This window comes from Elephantulus edwardii, unplaced genomic scaffold, assembly GCF_000299155.1.
Source record: "Elephantulus edwardii isolate Elephantulus edwardi_28Jun2011 unplaced genomic scaffold, EleEdw1.0 scaffold00004, whole genome shotgun sequence".
In the NCBI taxonomy this organism is placed as follows: Eukaryota; Metazoa; Chordata; class Mammalia; order Macroscelidea; family Macroscelididae; genus Elephantulus; species Elephantulus edwardii.
The window spans coordinates 5,009,013-5,029,228 of record NW_006399754.1 but is presented as its reverse complement, the minus strand read 5'-3'; the positions used below and the strand labels follow the sequence as shown (position 1 = coordinate 5,029,228).

The following is a 20,216-nucleotide window of genomic DNA, read 5'->3' as shown; positions in this document are numbered from 1 at the left end:
ATAATCCTTTTAGGGCGTACTGGTGGACTAGTTGGTAAGAAGTTACACTGTCAACCCTAAGGCACCTAGTTCAAATCCACCAGCTGCTCTGTGGGAGAGAAAAAGATGGACCGTCTCCTCCCATGTGATTTAAAAGCCTCAGAAAATCCACTGAAGGCCAGCTGTGAGTCAGTTCTGACTCAAGGGTACCCAACAACAACATCTTTCTGGAAGGGTGTCCTGGTGGTTTGGTCTGCTAACCAAACTCTGGTGGTTCAAATCCCCCAGTGGTTCCCCATGAGAAAAATGGGTGAGTCTCTTCTCATGGGGATTTGTTGTGGATTCGGACTGGCTGCCTTGGAGTTGGCAGCACCACTCCTCACCACTAGGCCACCAGAGCACCCTCATTAAGATTCACAGGCTTAGAAACCCAATGGAGGGCTGTGATGAGTCATGGTTGACTCAGTGGCAGTGAGTTGGAGGGTTGTTTTTTTTTAAATCTTATGGGGAGAGTTTGTCAGGCCTTTCTTCTGTCTGCATGGATATATTTACACAGGTGTATATATGTATACACACACACACACACAAATGTGCTACTGTAACAGAAATGTCACACACATATAGCTTTGACAGACATGTATTCTCTCACAGTTTAGGAGGGTAGAAGTCCGAATTCAGCATGCCAGCTGTAGGGTAAAGCTTCCTCTTTATATTACCTTTGAGGGAAAGGAAAGGCCCTGTTTCCTTTCCATGTCTTGGAGATTTTCCTTGGAGGACTGCCCTGTGTCTTGGCATCAACTCTCCTCTGGGTCTAGGCAGTTCGCAGCACAGGGATCCTGGGCCCAAAGGACACCCTTTCACTTCTGGCTCTTCTTTGTCATCTCTGCTTGATGTTTTGTCTCTTTTATATTGGAAAAGAGACTGACTGCAAATATCACCCAATCTTGTAAATGGTATTCTGCCTCATTAACAGAAATGCTGCTAACTCTGCCTCATTAACATCTGAGGTCAGGATTTACAACAGTAGGATAATCAGATCACAGAATGTCAGATACTTACATAATACTGAGACCTTTGGCCTTGCCAGGCTGACACACATTTTGAGGAGGACACAATTCAATTCCTAACAATAGCTTTTGAATTCATCCTATGAAATCATTAGATATGTAAAACCAAGTGTTCCTAACAGCACTGCACTGGGAGATGAATAAGGCTCGGGCCTGGAGACTGTCTGCAATACAGAATTTTCACATTCTGAAATGGGGGGCCCTGGTAGCCTAGTGGATAAGGAGTTGTGCTGCCAACCCAGAGGCAGGCAGTTTGAATCCACTGGCTGCTCCACAGGAGAAAGATGGGCAGTCTCCTTCCTTGCAATTTACAGCCTCTGAAAACCCACTGAGGGGTCAGTTATGAGTTGGCTGTAACTTGAAAGCAATGAGTTTATGAGGATTTTTAAAGGTTTTTCTCTTTTGCTGCACATCCCCCCCTCCCCCCCGAGAAAGGAGTGCCTGGCCCAGAGATACAGCAGGATTGGCCCTCTAATGACAGGGCAGGGCTTCGGTGTGTCCCCCTCCTTTTTCTCACTTCCTCTTGGGCTTGGTTTTGCCTGTCCAGGATGAGTTCCATCAAGTTCTCTTACACCCCTACAAACATAACCTATGAACTCCAACTTAAGTAGGGTTACCAGATGCTGCCTTAGATGTTCTCACCAGGTTGTGCCAAGAAATCTGGAGGTCAACTACCTGGCCAACTGACTGGAAGAGATCCATATTTATTCCCATTCCAAAAAAAGGTGACCTGACAATGTGGAAATTATCATACAATATCACTCATATCACATACAAGCAAAATACTGCTGAAGATTATCCAGAAACGACTGGAACAGTATATTGACAGAGAACTACCAGAAATACATGCTGGGTTTAGAAGCGCTCAGATGGATCTTGGCAGAAAGCAAAGGAGTATCAGAGGAATGTCTTATTTATGTTTCACTGACTATGCAAAGGCAAAAGACTGTGTAGGTCACAACAAATTGCAGTGAACCTTGAGGAAAATGGGAATCCCAGAACACTTGATTGTGCTTATGTGAAACCTATACTTGGACCATGAAGCAGTCCTCAGGACAGAGCAGAAAACACTGCATGGTTCAAAATCAGAAAGACTGTGTTAGGGATGCGTTCTATCTTCATACTTTTTCAATCTATATGCAGATCATTCGGGACGCTGGGTTTTATGAGGGGGAACATGGCATCAGGATTGGAGGAAGACTCATCAACAACCTAAGTTATGCAGATGACACAACCTTGCTCACTGAAACTAAGGTGGACCTGAAGTGCTTGTTGTAGAAGGTCAAGGACTGCAGTCTTCAATATGGATTGAAACTCAACATCAAGAAAACAAAGATTCTCACCACTGGGCCATTTGGCAACACCAAGATGGATAAGGAAGAGATTGAGGATGTTAACAATTACAGCTTGCTCAGATCCACAATCAGCACTCTTGGCACCAGCATTCAGGAAACCAAAAGACAAATTCCATTAGGTAAAACTGCTGTCAGGGGCCTTTCCAGAGTACTGAGAAGCAACGATGCCAGTCTAGAAACTAAGGTGCACCTGATCCAGTCCAGGTCTTCACAGTTACTTGCTATGAGAGCTGGATAATGATTAAGGATGATAGAAGAATTGATGCCTTTGAGCTGTGGTGCTGGAGAAGAGTCTTGAACATACCATGAACCTCCAAGAAAACAAGTAAGTCTGTCTTAGAGAGTGAAACTATGTTTCTCCTTGGAGGCTAGGATTTTGAAGTTCCATCTTACATATTTTGGGCATGTGGCCAGGAGGGACCAATCCTTGGAGAAGGACATCATTTTTGGAAGGGTGGAGGGACAGCACAGGTGAGGAAGACCCTGGATGAGATGGATTGATACAGTAACTGGGGCAATGGGGGTAGGTGTTTTGGAGTCAGTGAGACTGGCTGAGGAGAGGACAGGCTTCAGAGCTTTTTGTACACGGGGATGCTATGAGTCACAGGTGACTCCATGGCACATAACAACAACTAGGTGTGTGTTTAGTAGGCCTGGCTGTAACGTGTGGGGTAGAGTGGAATGGCACTGCCCGTGGCCCGCAGGTTCACCAGTGATGACAGCCTCTATGGTGCTCATAGGGGGAGCATGTGAACAGCTCATCTCTGAGTGGCTGGACAGGCCAAAAGCCTCAGTGACCCTATGAACAGGAGATCTTCATTTCACCCTGTCCTGTGCCACCATATGGTGGTCGTCACCGTGTTCCCGTTGGCGAGCGTCTTCCTCTCTTTCGCTGCCCCTCTGCCTTTCTCTGCATGCGGCTTCTCTTCAAGGGCTGGTTCAGCTGATTCTGACTCAGGGGCCTTCGTGTGAGTCAGCGTAGAGCTGGCCTTTCTATGGATGCTTTTTCAGAAGGTGATCACCCGGCCTTTCTTCCAAGGCCCCTCTGGGTGACCCTGGTGAGCAGCTGAGAACACTGACTGCCCACAGCTAGCAGAGAAAAGGTTTCATTGCCTCCTGTTCACTCATCACTAGTGCCTAATTATTGTACAGCAAACAAGCTGTACTTCTATAAAAAGAAAAATTTATTTTTGATGTTGTTTTTTTGTTTGTTTTGTTTTTTTTTTTTTTTTAAGAAGAGGCTTAGATTATATGACTCCTATCTCTAAAATTCTCTAACCTCAGTAAGGCTTCTAAATGTTGTTTTCTCTGGTTTATTTTCTTCCTTGGCTTCACAAGAGAACTATTTTGTTTCCCAACTTGCTTGATTTAGAGACATTGTGTTCCTGGAGGTCTGTGGGAAAAGGCGGGTTTGCCTGCAGCCAAGTCACAAGTCCAGGCCGCCCGGATCTGGAAGGCCATGGTGGATGAGCTGGGCGGCTGCAGGTGCTCAGACCAGGCTGAGGGGGGCTGTGCAGGGACCACCACCACTGTGTGGCCCTGAGGACAAGGGGGAAGCAGGAGGGCATGCAGGCTGCATGGCAGAGGAAGTAAAAAGAGCCTTTCGCTTCATATTAACAATGCTCTCTAAAAAGAAGTCAGTCAGTCTAAGAGGCCAAGTGTCCAGATCCTCCCAGAGGGACGACCACAGCCGAGCCTGGGCTTTAACTTCCGGCCTCAGCATGGGGCCTGGGCCCCTTGAGAGCTGTTTCTGAGGGGCCTTTGGAATGGGTTGTCCTGGGCCCTCGGGCAAGATGCCAGCACCTTCTGCAGACTGTTCTCCGCCCAGTGCCAGGGGCCACCTCCTGATAAGGTTCTCTGACTCCCCCTCCACACTCAGAACACTCAGTTCAAACTCATTGCTGTAGAATCAGAACCGACTCACAGCGGGTTTCTGTAAACTACAAAGGAGGAGATTGTCCATCAAGGAGATTCTCCCTTGGTGGATTCGAACCGCCAGATACTGCCTCTGTGTTAGCAGCTCAACTCTCCCCAGACCAGGCCACCAGAGATGCCCAACAGCTTGGAGAAATATTCAAGTAGAAAGTACAGCCCCATTGTGTTCTGTAATAATTGGCATTTGGGGTTCTTTGGAGGAGACATTTAAAATAAGGTCACCACATCGAATTCCCTTCCCCCAGAATGCTGTCATGGTCTCTGTCCCCTTCCTCCCCAGCTGTGCGGCTGTCCATGCCCGGCTTCCACGCCAGGATGAAGACCAGACTGCGCTCAGAGGCGCAGGGTGCGGACACGGTCCTGTGGCTTGCCCTGTCCCCAGCGGCCACCACGCACCCCAGTGGCCAGTTCTTCCAAGGTAACTAACTCCCTTCCTGTCTGTATGAGCTGCTGTGGCCCTGTCCCTGGTTCGTGGGTGGGGTGACTGAGGCAGGACTTCCGGCCGCTGGGATTGGTTCTGCCCCTGCTTCGCCCCTTGACTGTACACTCTCACCCCCAACACTCCTACCACCCCTTTCTTCTTGTTTGTCTCTTTGAACTTGATGGGTCCTTTGAAAACAGAAAGCCTCAGAATCAAAGTCCTGGACAAGACCTTAGAGATGAAAGGTGGTCCTGGCTTGAGGGGAGTTGAGCAGCCCCTGCTCTCACTATTTTTGGAAGATGCTATTGTATTTTTGTCGTTGATCCTGGCCAGGCTTGGTGGGAGCAGACGCTACGCTCTGATGGCCTGGTGCACATGGAGTTGCCCTGCTAATTCAAAGGGCTGAATCCACCAGCAGCCCCTCAAGAGAATCAGGGGCAATCTCCAACCCCCCACCCCCCCGTGAGATATCCAGGAGTGGAAACCTGCTGGAGGCTCTGCTGGGAATTTGTTCTCACTTGTCAGCAGTGAGAGCTGGGGCTGGGTGTGTGTGTGCGGGCTGAGTGGAGAAGGACCCACACCAGGGAACACCAGGGCCTCCTCCCAGCTCCAGCTCAGTGGGTGAAGATGCAGAGAAGACCCTGGCTTCTGCTGGAGGCAGAGCACTCCTTCTTCAGGGTATTGTCATGCCTGATTCCTCTGCCTGGTCTGGTCCCTGAGAATCCCACCCACTGAGATAATGGACAAAAACACCATGGGTAACAACTGCTCCCCAAAATAGGGATAAAAGCTTACCTGGGCCACTCCAAACTCCCACCAATGCAGTTACCTGCGTGTGAGCTACCAACGTTCCCACCCCGTCCTCCATCTGGGCCTCCTCTCCTTCCTGGGGAGTCCTTAGATGGTGCAGGTAACACACGTGGCTGCAATGGCAGGTGGGCTGCTTGAGTCCATTCAGAGATGCCCCAGAAGAAAGGACTGGCAATCTACTTCCCAAACACCAGCCACTAAGAATGGGAGCACGGTTCTACTGACACACACAGGCCACCGAGAACTCTGGTCTACGAGACCTGTGGCTTTTCTCGTCCCTCCTTCAGTGGTGTAGCTGTATGTCATCAAGTCAGAACCTCCTCACAGCCGACCCTCCAGTGGGTTTTCAGAGTCTGTAAATCACATGGGAGGAGACTGTCCATCTTTCTCCCACTGAGCGGCTGGTGGATTCGAACCACTTCAAGTCCTCTGAGTGGGCAGTGCACCTTCTTACCACTAGGCTCCCAGAGCTCCCTCTTTTCAGTTGTTGAGTCTTCTGAAATGGAACCGACACATAGCAGACCTTCCAGCGGGTTTTTAGAGGGAGTTAACTGCACAGGAGATTTGCCCATCCTTCTCCTGCGGGGCAGCTGGTGGGTGAGAACTGAGGGCCTTCGGGATTGAAGCACAACTTCTTGCCACTAAGCCACCGCAGCTCCACCCTCCTTCAGTAGGATTTCTCCATACTGAACTGAAGGCCTCCTTAGGGCGAGACCCTAGAGAACAGGGTCTGTGTGTCCCCCATGGGCCCCTGTGCCGCTTCCCCCACAGGCTGACCTGGCCTGAGCACGTTTGTTTCATCCTCCCCTTTAGATCGGAGACCAGTTTCCAAGCACCTGCCTCTTGCTTGGACATCGTCCTCACCGGCTGAAAAGGAGAAGCTAACTGAGGTCCTGGAGGAGCTGGCTCAGAGATTTAAATAGGCCGGTGAGGCAGCTCCGGGGAACAGAACCATGTATTTTAAAATAAAGCTGACTGGGGCCAAGCACAAGCTCACCTCGACCTTTAGCAGCAGGTTCTTGTCCTGTTATTTCAGAGTAAAAATTCTACTCTTAATATTGATGCAGTCTGCCGGAGGGGAGGCAGGGAGAATGACTGGGAAGATCTGACCCTCCCTCTTTTCTTTCCCTGCTTGACCAGTGTCCACTGCTGACCACTGCAGAGGGGGGTGAGGGGTTGGGGTGGGGTTTGGCTTTGCCTGAGCTGTGCACTTGACCAGGGACAGGTAGAATTGTGTTAAGCAGAGGATAAAACGTGGCCTGGATTAAGCTCGTCTGAGTCACATTGCACACCTAGTTTTGTGGTTGGTACTGTTGATGAAGTGTCTGCCTCACATTTTAAGTGTCCAAGTGACTCCTGGGAAAGTCGTAATGAAACCAGTGAACAGACTGAGGACCGTCAGCAGCCACTGTGGTGTTCCTGGTGAAATGGGTGGCCCTTCGCCCACGGCTGGGAGAGCTGGCGGGGTGCTGCCAGCCAGTCCACATAGCAGGCTTCAGCCAGAGCCGCCTGCCTGTCACTCCGGGAGAGGGTAGTTTTGTGCACCTGCCTTGGGGGTCAGGGTCCACTGGGGGTGGTGACCCTTTCCCTGCCCCTCACAAAAAGGATAAAGTAGGGTGTGTGGACTCTGCAGAGGCCGACTATGAAGGGAAAGTCCCCTAGAGGTGGTTTGGTTTCTTCACCCCTTCTTATCCCCAAAAATCATTCTCTTGAGCGGCTCTGAGAGGTTGCTGTTGGCAGTACGTGCTCTGTGGTCTGGAATGTTCAGCAAACAGACACGCGTTAAAGGACAACTATTGTTAAACAGCTAAAATGGATGAGCTGGCTACAGTTTCTTGGGTGGCGTAAAGCACCTGGGCTTGGCTACTAACTGGAAAGTTGGAGGTTTGAATCCTCCCAGGGGCACCGTGGAAGAAAGGCCTGGTGATCTGGGGACAGGTGTCATCTCACCTTCACGGGATCAGAACGGACTCGAGGGCAGCAGGACGGTTTCTAAGATCCCCACCGTGCGCTGCTGTGGTCAGAGCCGTGTCTGTAGAGAGCAGAAGCATCTCTCCCCGGGGGTCCAGACAACTGGAAACTCACCTGTACCCCAAGACTGGGCAGCAGCCTCAGGGTGAACCCCAGGGATTACAGGCAGGGTGTTACAGCTCAACAAAGAGTGGGACGACAGCAGTCAGGTTTCTGCAGAAATTTATTTTCAACCATGGCGGACACTCTGCTTGGAGAGTCCTTGACACTGACCATGGTGACGGTCCATTTTGGTTCGCGAGAAGCACAGTGGGAAAGTGAGGGGGCGGAGACACGCGGGGCGCTCAGCAGCCTCTGAATGTAGAACTGGATCCAGACACAGGGAGTTCTTGCTTGTTACCACCGAAGTACATTCAAGAAGTTAGTGTCGAGACCGGGTGGTTGGGCGGGGGCGTCGAGAGCTGGCAAATGCCGGACAAGCCAGGCTGGAACCACATCCGAGAAGTCTGTTTTGATTTCTCAGCCCTGACCCCTTGGAGAATTTGCTACTTTCAAAAGAAGAAAGGAAAAGACATTCATAGAGGGACACGTCCACTGCGGGCTGCAGGCGGGCGGCCACGCCGAGTGGTCGAGTCCAGGCCCCTGGTTATGGATAAAGTGGTTAGGCAGGCACTGAAGCAGGGTAGCACCTTCCCTGTTGTCCAGTTAACAGTTTTTGTACTTCATATATGAAGGATATGTGAACAATAGTACATTGAAAAACAAGTCACTTAAAAAGCAAGGCAAATGGCATCAAACAAATACATCGGCGTACAATGGTTATTCCACAGTGAACAGTGATGCACAATTTGGTCCATACTTCCTCTTAGCATATGCTACTGACAGAAGGCTGCCATCCACGGAAATAAAAACATGGATGCCATTTCAAACCTATTTCCCTTTTTATTAGTCAGAATTCACTCTCTAATGCTTCCCAGAGACCCAAGAGGGGTGGAGGGGAAGGAGACGGGTGTGAGAATCACCAGTATCAAGCCTGGACCGTAAATCTGACCTTTAAACCAGCCCCCACCCTGACACATCCTCTGGCAAGATCCTGAGGTGCTCTTTTGACTCAGAAAGGTGGACATGTGAGGTATGTTTTTAATGAGATGGTACCATGACTGTGTCCACCTCCTTCATCCTCTCTTTCTAAAACCACACTTGCTGGGTCAAGAGACAAGAATCCAGAAAGCAGTTCACTGATATGACAGGAGACAATAAAAACATGTTCATAGGCTCTCCGTTACCCAAGCCAGTCCTGCGGATGAGAGACAGCTAATGACAGGGGACACGCACAGACCCTCAGGAATGGAAGGGACCTTCAGAATATCGTCTAACTCAACCCCTACACGAGGCTCTGCTCTCCTTTCCACACCTCTGACGAGAAGCTCTCCATGCCTGTCAAGCGTCCCTAGCTTAGTAAACACACACACCTGCCCTCTATTTTGGACAGGTCTAATTTGAGGATGGCCCGGGAAAGAACAGGGTTCAGATCTTTTGTTCATAAGGTCACTATGAGTTGGACTCGACTCAACAGCACCTGATAACATCAACAACAGTCCCCAGCCAGTGTTTTCATGTACTGGGCCCAAGAGGCTTCTCCAGGAAAGATTAGTGTTTCAAGGCAAAAAATGCCAGCTAGCCATCTTCAGGGTTGGGAAGTCTGTAGGTCTTGGTGATAAAGCTGAGTTGAGGTTTAAACACAAACACTGTGAAGCTGTGCACACGTGACAGGTGGGCGCTGTGAGCAAAAGGCACGTGGGCGGAATGGTGAAGAAGAGAACCGGCCCGAGACCCACCCTGCGAGCAGCCGCTCCCTGGTGAGAGCCCTTTGGTGGGAGACCGAGGTGGACCTGCAGAGGAGGCTGCTCCAGACAGCTGTGGGCTGCGTGCAGGGGTGGGAGCTGCGGCCTCGATTTCCTCCTTAGCCTTAGACTGTGCAGGCAGAGCATACACCCTCATCGCAGTGGCCCTTGCCAAGTGGAGGCCAAAGTTTTCTCCCAATTCACTTACAGACCAGCATCTAACAGTACCAGAGATCAAGCTGTTGGCTGCAGACGGGGGACTGGCCACTCTCTGACATCCACAAACATCTGTGGTCCCCGAGTGCTTGGGGCTTTGTGGTGTTTTTTTTTTTAATACTTAACACAGTTTTAATTAGGAGTCATCTGCAAGCCTACTGAGTATTGACCCAGCCTTTTTTTCTCTCTCCTATATACTGGGCATCCTGTTATCCTATTATAGTTTTCTCTGTTAGTTAAAAGGTTCCCAGACTTTAAGGCCAAAATTTTAGCTCAGCATGGAAGCTAACAGCTTCTGTTTCTATATCCTGCAGTGGAGATAAACAAGTAAACAGGATTCAGTGAATAAACAGTCACAGAATTTGTTAAGACCATTATTGCTGGGGCTCTTATGCTGCCTTAAAAGCCTGCTCACCTGGCTCTTACTCCTCTCAACAATGCCCCCTTCCTTCATCTTCAAACCCCTTCTCTGTAAAAGCCCTCCAGCCAGGTGAGGGCGCTGGGTAGTTCCTGGGATGGGGACCCATGCTCACCTTTGCCACTGCATTGGTTGCACTGGTCACTGGTCACTAAGTGTCCTGTTCCAAGCACCTCAAGTGGCACTCAGGGACCATGATGCTTACAATGGACTGAATTTCTGGTTTTATAATCAAGTTACTAGACATTTACTTCCCTATTGGGGAAAATTCAACTTAAAATCATTGAAAAAGCGGAAAAATTTGGCAATGAGCTTTCATTTTAAAATACAAATCTTGGTGAAGAGATCCGTTTACATACAATTAGACTTCTCTGGAGAGAGAAAACCAAACAAATCAAATTAGATGAATATTTATGTCTAGTAAATGATACAAAATTTGGAGCTATCCTTTGGCTTAAAAGCCAGTGTTAGGGCTTTGAAAAGTGATCACTGTTAGGCAAAATTAAGTGATGGTTTTTCCAAGTAAAGCTCAGGAGACAAACAGATTGGCAATGCTTCAGAGAAGGGCAGAAGCAGTGGGCCGAGGCTCAGGCCACCAGATGGGCAGTGTCAGGATCCTGTACTTGTACTTAAATCCTGCCCTCGGCAGCCTGTAGGGAAGAGGACAGGAAGGGTTTCTGCAGTAGTTGCTTCACTGTCAGGACCCAGCTACTCAGAACCACAGGGCCCAGGCCCCTAATAAGCATCCAGGACACTTAGGAACAGGAACACCCTTGCTCCTGAGAGCACCCCATTTCTTGGCTCCCATGCCCACCATCACCAGCTAATGTTCAGAAGTAATTGTTCCTTAAGAACTCTCCTCCTAGATTTCTTTCTAGCTCTGTAATATGTACTTGTCTGGGATCAGTGAAGAATTGTGTTCTTAGAATCTAGAATGAGCCCTTCCAAGTTTTCAGTTTTATGATTCTCTGAATCAAACAATCAAATGAGAAATACCCCCTAATACACTGATGATGACTGGTTGACCTGATAAGAAAGGAGAGAGGAGTAGTTAATCTAAAACCCCCCTTTGGTGCTGTGGTCTGGGAGGCTGAAGGCTCCAGCAGCTTCATTCCTTTGGACAAACAGAACATGTGAATGGTTTTGTTCTGCCAAACTGACAGCCACAACTACATGTATAACATGCAGTTTAGTCACCTTTTCAACACAGCCATGCTAGGCATCGCCTGCTGGCACTGCTGTGCATCTAAGGGAGCAAAATCCATGTACAGTGTGAGCCCAGGAGGGCAAAGCAAGAACTGTGGCCGTTAACGTAGGTGGGAGAAAAGCCGGGTGCTGTGGCAGCTGCCACTCTTCATAAGGGAAGCCTCTGTTTCCATAAAACACTGGGGGGACACCAAACACCAGCAACTATTTCCGAGTTACAAGTATGGTGGAGACACTGTAAAACTCTCAAGAATTCACAGTATGGCGTGCTTGGTTTGCTAAGCTCTTTTCACCAAATTCTAGCACCCACATCAGATGAGAAGGAAAGGGTGTGCGATGGATGCCTCGCCCATCTATGGTCTCTGAGCAGACAGACCACTCACAAGGTTTCATGCCTCTGAGGGCTGGGGCACAGCCAAGGCCAGAGTCAAGTGCAGGCTGCAGACTAGAGTGACCACAGTGTACACAGGGGATCCAATGGGGCAGGTGCTTCCTGAATCAGGACGGCATTCACCGGCTCGGTCATGTAAGGCTTGCTGGGCCAAACTGTGCCTGTCAGTGGACAGGCCAGGTTCCCAAGTTCTGGAAGGGAAGACAGCCATTCCTTCTAGTATTTCCAATGCACAGTTACTTTGCTACATATAGCTTAGTAAGGAGCTGAGGTCTTAGTAATAAACTACAGTCAACTTTGCAATACGTGAAATGTAATTCCCTTTTGAAAGCTCTCTCATGAAACAATCACGCACAAGAGATTCAAAGAATTTCTAAGAGTTTTGACTGGTGACAAGTAAGGGTCGTGTGGAAGGGGCAATGAGGGTACACAGTAATTTGTGAGAGTGTGTGTGTGTATGATGTGCAAGGTGCAGTCTTAGGAGTGAAGGTCTTAAGTCGGTCTGATCTGATGATCTCAGCAGTGACTACCCTGTGGTGTGGCTGCCCAGGACATGCACGCTGGCCCTGCTGGTGGAGCAGTGACCTCTCAGAGCCCCACCCTCCCTGGAGAGCACTCTGTTGGTGTCAGGCTGGCTGACAAGTATGGCCCGTAGTACTGCCCATGGTTAGAAAGTCACCAATGATCAGAGACGGGGGATACTGCTTTTCAGGAAAAGAGGAAAAACAGGGAAAGATTGAATTTCACCCCAATGGTACTGCCAAAGGGTCAAATCAGAAGAGAATAAGCTAGTGTGGAGGGGGGCAGGGCGGGCAAGCGGCAGCACGACCACCCACACTGTTTTGTTTGACTCATTGGTGATTCCTAGGTGCTCCTCCCCGACAGGTGACCGTGCGTGTAAAGTGCTTGGAACACGGGAGTGCGTGGTCCCTGTCAGCAGCTAACTCTTGTCCAACTTTATTTTCACACATGAAAAGAAGCAATTTTTTTTGAAGAATAAAGACTTAGACATCCTGAGCTGAGTCACTACCATAGGAATATCCTGCATTATCAAGCGGGACCGGGTTCCCTCTAAGTGGCAGCATCCTTCAGGCTCACGTCCTGGAGCCTCACGCCTTCTGAACAGGGCGCAGCCTGAGCCGCAGCCTGCAGTGCCCGATGTGCAGGGCACATGCAGCTTGAGGAGGGAAAGTGCTGCACCAGGTTAGACACCCAGCTGTGAGAGGGAAAGAAACTACAGACGGCGAGGGATGGATGACATTCTTCTGGTAAGGAACACGGTCAACTTGGAGCTGATGCCACAGGGGAGAAGGGTGTCTTAAAAATACTGGTTCTTGAAGCAAGCAGGAGTTTTTTGTTACTAATTTTAAGTATTATGGGTGTGGGAGGGCTATGCCAAATGAAACCAAGAAACAGAAGGCCCAGGCAGTTCCTGAGCTTTCCATGATCGAGGCACTGAGAAGCTGAAAGATGCTGAAAGCACCTCCGGGGATGACGAAGGCAGGGGCTGCTCTCCAAGGGAAGAGAACAGAGGTGGGACACGGGGACCTGTCCTGGATGTGGGTGCAGACGAGGCACTGCAAACAGGTCATTCATCAGGGGCTCAGCAGCTGCAGGGCGTGCACAGAGCTGGCTGTCCTGACCTCTCCATGAAGAGCACATGGCAGCAGGGACACAGAGAGGAAGTGACACTGAGAAGCAGTGACAACGGTCAGACAAGGTGCAGGGGGTGAGCGATGTGAAGAGACGTTGACGGCGTGATGCACGCCGACATGATGGGAACCCGGGAACTGCTTTCTGCCAACCCGAAAGACATGAACAGATAAGTCCCCTCATTTCTCCTCAACACAAGCAACACATAACATGAAGTCTTGGGGGGAAAAATGAAAAAATTAAATGCCTCACGTGGATTTTCCATCATACACAAAACAAGGTCGCACAGCCAGACTAGATCGATCATTTGTTTAAAAAATACCTTCTCTGATAGTGTATGAACACATTCCAGGTGTTCAAGCCTGGTTCCCACAGTACACAGGGTCACTGAGTCCTTCTGGGCAAACCCACTGAGGTGCTGCGGTTTCTCTTTACCCCACGCGTCTGCCGGTCCTTTCTATCTTCCACAAGGAGCTGGGTGAGAATAACCATGTCTCTGGCCGGTCCTCCTCCTGATTCCAGGGCTGCGATCAAGACACTACGGGGGTCATATCCCACAGCTGTGAAGAGGAAGAGACGTGATGACTGATTCAAACATGCACTGTGCTGAGGATAAACAGTGCGCACCTGTGTGGACTCTTCAAAGGCAACTTTTTCATGAGGGATCAGCTAGGTAACATCATGAATTATACATCTACATAGGAAAATATTTTACATCAGCAAGTTCACGAAAAAGCTGAAAAGCATGAGCAGGCAGCTAGAAGAGGCGATTCAGCTGATACGAGTGACTTGTCAAAACTGGTCAGTGCAAACCCTGTGTGTCACAAGGATCTGATCCTCCACTGATCATAGGGATGGTGGAGGACGGGACAGGTGAGGGCCTGGGCAGGTGAGGAACTGGGCAGGTGAGGGATGGGGCAGGTGAGGGATGGGACAGGCGAGGGCCTGGGCAGGCGAGGGACGGGGCAGGTGAGGAACGGGGCAGGCGAGGGACGGGACAGGCGAGGGCCTGGGCAGGCGAGGGACGGGGCAGGCGAGGGATGGGACAGGGGAGGGCCTGGGCAGGAGAGGGATGGAGCAGGTGAGGGATGGGGCAGGTGAGGGATGGGACAGGGGAGAGCCTGGGCAGGAGAGGGATGGAGCAGGTGAGGCACTGGGAAGGCGAGGGATGGGACAGGCGAGGGCCTGGGCAGGCGAGGGATGGGGCAGGTGAGGGACAGGGCAGGTGAGGGACAGGGCAGGTGAGGGCCTGGGCAGGTGAGGGACAGGGCAGGTGAGGGACAGGGCAGGTGAGGCACTGGGCAGGTGAGGCACTGGGCAGGTGAGGGCTTGGGCAGGTGGGGGATGGGGCAGGTGGGGGATGGGGCAGGTGGGGGACTGGGCAGTCGAGGGCAGGCGCATCTTAACTAATCTTCAGCACACAGAGGTTCGTCTCATTTTACAAACAAAGGACCTCCAGACTCCCAGAGTTTATTGAATTTGCCCAGAGGGCGTTATTTTAACCACCTTATGCCCAGAGGAGCACTACACAGGGCAGGGTGGCCTTGGTGTCTCTGAGAAGACGCAGGTGTGACCCTTCTGTCCTGGGGCCCTCAGTATGGCACAAGCTGTGGCCTACCACGCCCCTGGGAGAAGCCCTGGATTAGTGCTTTTGGAATAATTGCTCTCTCTGGGAAAAAGATCTTATTTCTTATTTATTTCTTTTGGCTCACCCAAGTGCATTTTCTATTCAGGGCTCAGCTCAACCCTGACCTCTGTGAAGTCTTCTACCAGCACCATCTCCTATTACTGAACTCTTAAAGTAATCCCCGAGGCTGTTTAAATAATCCCATGAGAATTCTCCTCTTCAGGGACTGTCCCAGGCAGATGGCTGTTCCCTGCAGGTAGGATCCACATTGCTTCTCTGTGGACAATCAGTGCTGCCTGGGTCCCACGTGGAACAAACGGAGGCTCTCCAGTTTGCTCCCTGTGAAGTTTAACGTTGTGAACCAGATTCCTGGGGCTTCTGTGCATTTATGGAAGGATAAAGATGCCAGCTTTCAAAAATAAGGCAGTGCCAAAAAAAAAAATTAAAAAAAATAAGGCAGTGCCTACCTTAATAACTTTGTCGGTCCCGGAAGTCAGTAACCACCCTCTGGTTGCATCGAAATGCACGTGCACGATGTTATGTTTGCTGTCGTGGAAGGTGGCTGTGGGCGCGCGTCTGGAGGGGACAAAGCCGGAGAGGGCTTTAGAGGGTGTCATGACCCAGGAGGGATGCAGAGGGGAGGACATTAAGCTTTACGTTTCAGTCAGATGGTTAACACTGAGAAAACAAAAAAGTTCCCAAGATTTACCTTTATTCCTTGGAGACTAGTTATGAATTTTAAAAAGTGAAGAATTCTTAAGAGTCTCCAAATGAAGATAAATTTCCAAAAGTGTTCTGGTGAATTTGTTGGTGCCCCAGAGTCTGCAAGGTTCCACAGAGAAAACCTCTACCTAAACTTTGGACAAACCTTAACGACAGCAGAACAAAACAAAAACAAAGTGCTTCTGCTAAGTTTGATCCCAGAAGGCCCTGCTACTAGTAAAATATTCCACCTTTGCTATATAATTTTTTTTAAAGTTTATTTTTAAATGTCCAGAATAGAAGAATTGTCACTCCCACTGAAGGGCTACTCACTCATCTACCCCCTGCCAAGAAGCTGAGTTTTTGTGGTCTCCGAAAGGTTTAACAAGAAAAATCAAAAGCAAATAAATAGGTGTTACGATTTGTTCTTCCCTTCTAGCCTCTGCACTCTCGAGCGCTCAGGCCTGCTGGCTGCCTCCGTGCTCCCGGGGCAGTGGCTCTGGAGACACCACAAACGTGTCCAGAGAGGAGGCTGAAAAAACAGTGACGGGGGTGGAGCAGAGACAGTGCCTGGGAAAAGGGCTGCAGGGTCTACCTGTGAGCACTTGACATTTTTCAGAAGCACTTCGGTTTGCCGCAAGGGTCTCTACACCAAAGAATTAAATAAGGATATCGCCAAGGTCTCTTCCTCTCTCATTCAATGATACAAGAACTCTTTTATTCATTTCATCATGTATAAGGAGAATAACCAAATGAACACAAAGACTCACTTCTAAAATTATTTATATTTAGATATTAGAGAGATAAATATATAAAAAGATCTGATGGCATAGTGCATAATGTATTGGGGCTGTTAACTAAAAGGTCAGTAGTTCAAATCCACCTGCTTTACTTCATAAAGATTTTCCTCCTTGGAAACTGGATGGAGGGTCACCATGAATCAGAACTGACTTGATGCCAGTGGATTTTGGTATGAGAAAAAGAAAAACAGGAAAAAACCTCAACAATGGCTATTTATACTATAGCAAGATGATTTGCCAAGGTTTTTAAATTGCTAACCTCCTCTGATGCATTTAAATGAATTTAAATCAAAAGTAAGTGCCTATTTTAGACAACCATACAGTGTTTAAGTTGGTTCTATTATACGCAGAAGGGAGCTCTGCTGGCCTAGTGGGTAGAGAGTTGCATTGCCAACCCAAAGATTAGCAGTTTGAATGCAACCGCCGCTCTGAGGGAGAAGGGTAACCCCTTCCCATGTGACTGACTGCCTCTGAAAACTTGCTGGAGGGTCAGTTACTTGACACACATACAACAACAACATAATATAGAGAGTGCTGGGGCTGGGTAATGGTGGGAGGACTAGGAAGAAGAGCAGTTTCCAGTAATTTGTTCTAGAATGTTCCACTTCTATTTGGAGGGCAGTTTAAGATGACAGAGAAGTGCCCCACTCTGCAACACACACTGAGGTTGCAACACAACCTGTTAGGGGTCTGGGTGGCCCATCTGGGCAGCGGGGCAGCCAGTGCTGTCTCTCGGGCAAAGCAGCTTAGCTCTTCCTGGGAAATGAGATCAAATGAGATGGCGAGTCTGCAGGTCGAGTCAATGCAAAGAAAACTACCAGTCTGGGCCAGAAACAGAACCCGGGCCCGGCCCTCCTGGACAAATCTCAAGGCAACAGGGAAGAATGTGTTCCAGTGTTCCAGGCAGGTCTGTTTCAAATGCACGCGTCCTGAGCTTTCACCTCTGGGAATGAGGTACACACTCTCTGAGCCTATTTCTCTCCATCGCCTCTCATAAGACAGCACAAATCTCAGGGCGGCGAAGGAGGCCCCTGACCACGGCCAGGGCCACACTGTAAATCAGCAAGCCCTGGGGCAGTGGGAACCACGGCAGTTCTCCCTTAGTCTGGAGAGCTCTGTGGACGCTGGCACTTACTCTTCATCCGTGATGGCCTCGTGGCAGCTGTCACAGACCCTCACTTCGAACTCGAAGCCCATCAGCGGGATGGAGGAGCGCTTGGAGCTGCACTTGCCGCATACGGCCTTCCCGCACTTCCGACAGTGGTGCTGGAGGAGGGAGAGAAGACAGAGCCCCTGTGCAGCGCCTCAGCCTATCTGGACAGACTCAGGTGCGGGCGACAGCTTTTAGGCGAGGATGCTAACCAAGAAAGACCGGAAAATGAAAAAGAAGCCAAGTGTGCTCTCTCTCTGTGCTCAGAAGCCGGTCAGGCTATCGTAAAGCTGGAGTGTTGCAGAGTGGATTATATTTGGGGTAGGGTTGGGGGATGTGCGGGGGGGGGGATTGTGTACCCATGAAGGAGTTTTTCTTTTGCTTTTCAAGGAGAGGAGCAAACGGGGTGGGGGGATGGAGGTGGGGTGGGCGGGGAGAAAAGTGCAACAATGAATGAATGGAATTCCAAAATCTCTGTAGATGTTCATTGAAATGAAAAATAAATAAATTTTTTTTTAAAAAAAAAAGCTGGAGTGTGAAGTCAAGGGCAGCTGCTGGGTGAAGTGGATGGGGCATGACACCGGGTTCCACCTCCCTCTACATTCAGGCCAGGTCCAAGGTCATCCAAGTGACCTCATGCTGGAGTTTCATGGGGAAAAGCAAGTCAAACCATGCAATCTGAGTGAAAATGCTGTTATTATAAGTATCTCTAAGTAAAAAAAACAAAACCGTGGTGGCTGAGTGGTGAAGAGTTGTGTTGCCAACCCAAAGGCAGGAGGTTTGAATCCACTCGGTGCTTTGTGGGAGAAAGATGGGCAGTCTCCTCCCGTGCTATTCTGACCACTTGCTGGAGGGTCAGTTACGAGTTGGTGCTGACTCAAAGGCCAACAATAAGAATGACAGAGAGGAAAGGAAATGAGTAAAGAAGAAATAATACTAACTGCATAATTTAATGGTTTAGTATGAGTTAAGGATGACCTCTCATTTTATATATTTATATATATATTTTTTTATTTTTTTTTTTCTTTTGAAGAGGAGAGTGTGAATGCAGTCCCCTACTACTATAAACTATGCAGCTGAGTTTTCATCAGTTAGGGGAATTGGAGGGGTCAGCACCTCCAGATTGTAATGGATAAGCCTTGCCCTGGGAATCGGGGTATCACTCCTGCCAGGTAAGTAAGACTACTTAAATTTTAAGGTATATCTTAGTAGAGACCACCAGAATTCTAAAAGCACACTTTTTCACTCTAAATGGAAACAAATCAGCCATGTTCCCAACTTCCATTCAGGAAGAGCCACAGAGACCCAGCGTGTGAAATGACTACAGTCACAAGCAGACTGGTTCACACTCACAGCGCCTCCCTCCCGGAGTGTATTTCTCCTGAGAACACCAGGGAACGCTATTGCCACATGATTACACACTTTCTGATGCAGGTTCCACATCACTAACCTGTCTCAGGCCAATTTTCTTATTGTCCCACATTTGTTTGAAGTTCCAGAAGAAAGGCTGGTCACACTTCTGGCAGGAGTCGCTGTCCAACCACTCAGGAGTCTTGTCAAGTAAAACATACAGAGGTCAAAGTGAGAAGCAGGGAGGACAGTGAGACCACTGCATAACAAGGTAGGTATGAAAAAAACACAAGTGAGACACTCAGGAAACATTCGCCAAGAATCTACCATAAACCAGGAGCTGGGGCAGCACTGACGGATATGAGAATCGAACATGAATAGGGCTTACAACCTCTCAGGGTAGACCTCACACAAACATATTATGAAGAGCATGGACTTAAATAAGAGGAAGCGCAATGTATGTGGAGGCTGAGAAGGAGAGGCGTAGGCTGGGAGAATGGGGTAGCAGGCAGCTGGGATACCTGGCACGTGGTAACGCAGTGAAGACCTGACGGAGGGGTGGGGTGGGCCAGGAAGAGGGGCTAAGAGTGGCTGAGGACGGCTGAGGTACAGAAAAGAAGGGCAGAGGGCTGGGGTGGTGGGAAGGCAGTGGTCAAGTCACGGGGGCGTCTAAGCCATTGTGAGAATTCAGTACTAAATCAAGGCAAAGGCAAAAGCACAAAACAGCAAAGACAAAATAAATACATGACATCTCATAAACAGGAAAAATGGTTACGGTGCTGCGAGCTCTGGTGGCCTAGTTGGCAAGGAGTTGTGCTGCCAATCCAAAGGCTGCTGGTTTGAACCCGCAAGTTGTTCTGGGAGATAAAGATCAGTATTCTCCTTTCGTGCAATTTATAGCCTCTGAGAACTTGCTGGAGGGTCAACTATGGGTTGGATGCTACTTGATGGCACATAGCAAGGCCCAATGCTTGGTTTCTTCACATGTAGAGCAAAGACAATTAGAGAAAATCAAAGACTCTTATACTAGTCCAAAGGGCTATACTGGCCTGTGTGAACTTCTGTGTACATGGCCCCAAGAAAAGGAGAAATTAGATGGTGCCTGGCTATTACTGCAGACCTCTCTCAAAGATCCTTGAGAGAGTGGAAGGAAAATGTAGAACAAACCAAAATATCAAGAAAGAGACCAGGTTTCCTGGTCTGAGAGAGATTAGTTGAACCCCCAGGACTCTGTATGGCCTTCAGTAACCTTGCGGGCTAAAATGGAAATCACACCCTGATTTCAGACAGACAGACAGGTCAATATGGTGATGGATAATGC

The 20,216-nt window shown here is 49.2% G+C and overlaps 2 protein-coding genes across 2 annotated transcripts in view; one reads left to right on the top strand and one right to left on the bottom strand.

The window, feature by feature from the left end:
• Positions 1-6,490, top strand: part of DHRS12 (dehydrogenase/reductase (SDR family) member 12) — a 52,735-nt gene extending 46,245 nt beyond the window's left edge. Inside the window, exons 9-10 of the mRNA XM_006879518.1 lie at positions 4,617-4,754; positions 6,381-6,490. Coding sequence (XP_006879580.1) covers positions 4,617-4,754; positions 6,381-6,490 — 248 coding nt within the window. The remainder of the gene's footprint in view (positions 1-4,616; positions 4,755-6,380) is intronic.
• Positions 6,491-13,796: 7,306 nt separating this feature from the next.
• Positions 13,797-20,216, bottom strand: part of WDFY2 (WD repeat and FYVE domain containing 2) — a 236,378-nt gene continuing 229,958 nt past the window's right edge. The window contains exons 9-12 of the mRNA XM_006879517.1: positions 18,996-19,097; positions 17,531-17,661; positions 15,361-15,469; positions 13,797-13,826 (exon numbers count right to left, since the gene is read on the bottom strand). Coding sequence (XP_006879579.1) covers positions 13,797-13,826; positions 15,361-15,469; positions 17,531-17,661; positions 18,996-19,097 — 372 coding nt within the window. The remainder of the gene's footprint in view (positions 13,827-15,360; positions 15,470-17,530; positions 17,662-18,995; positions 19,098-20,216) is intronic.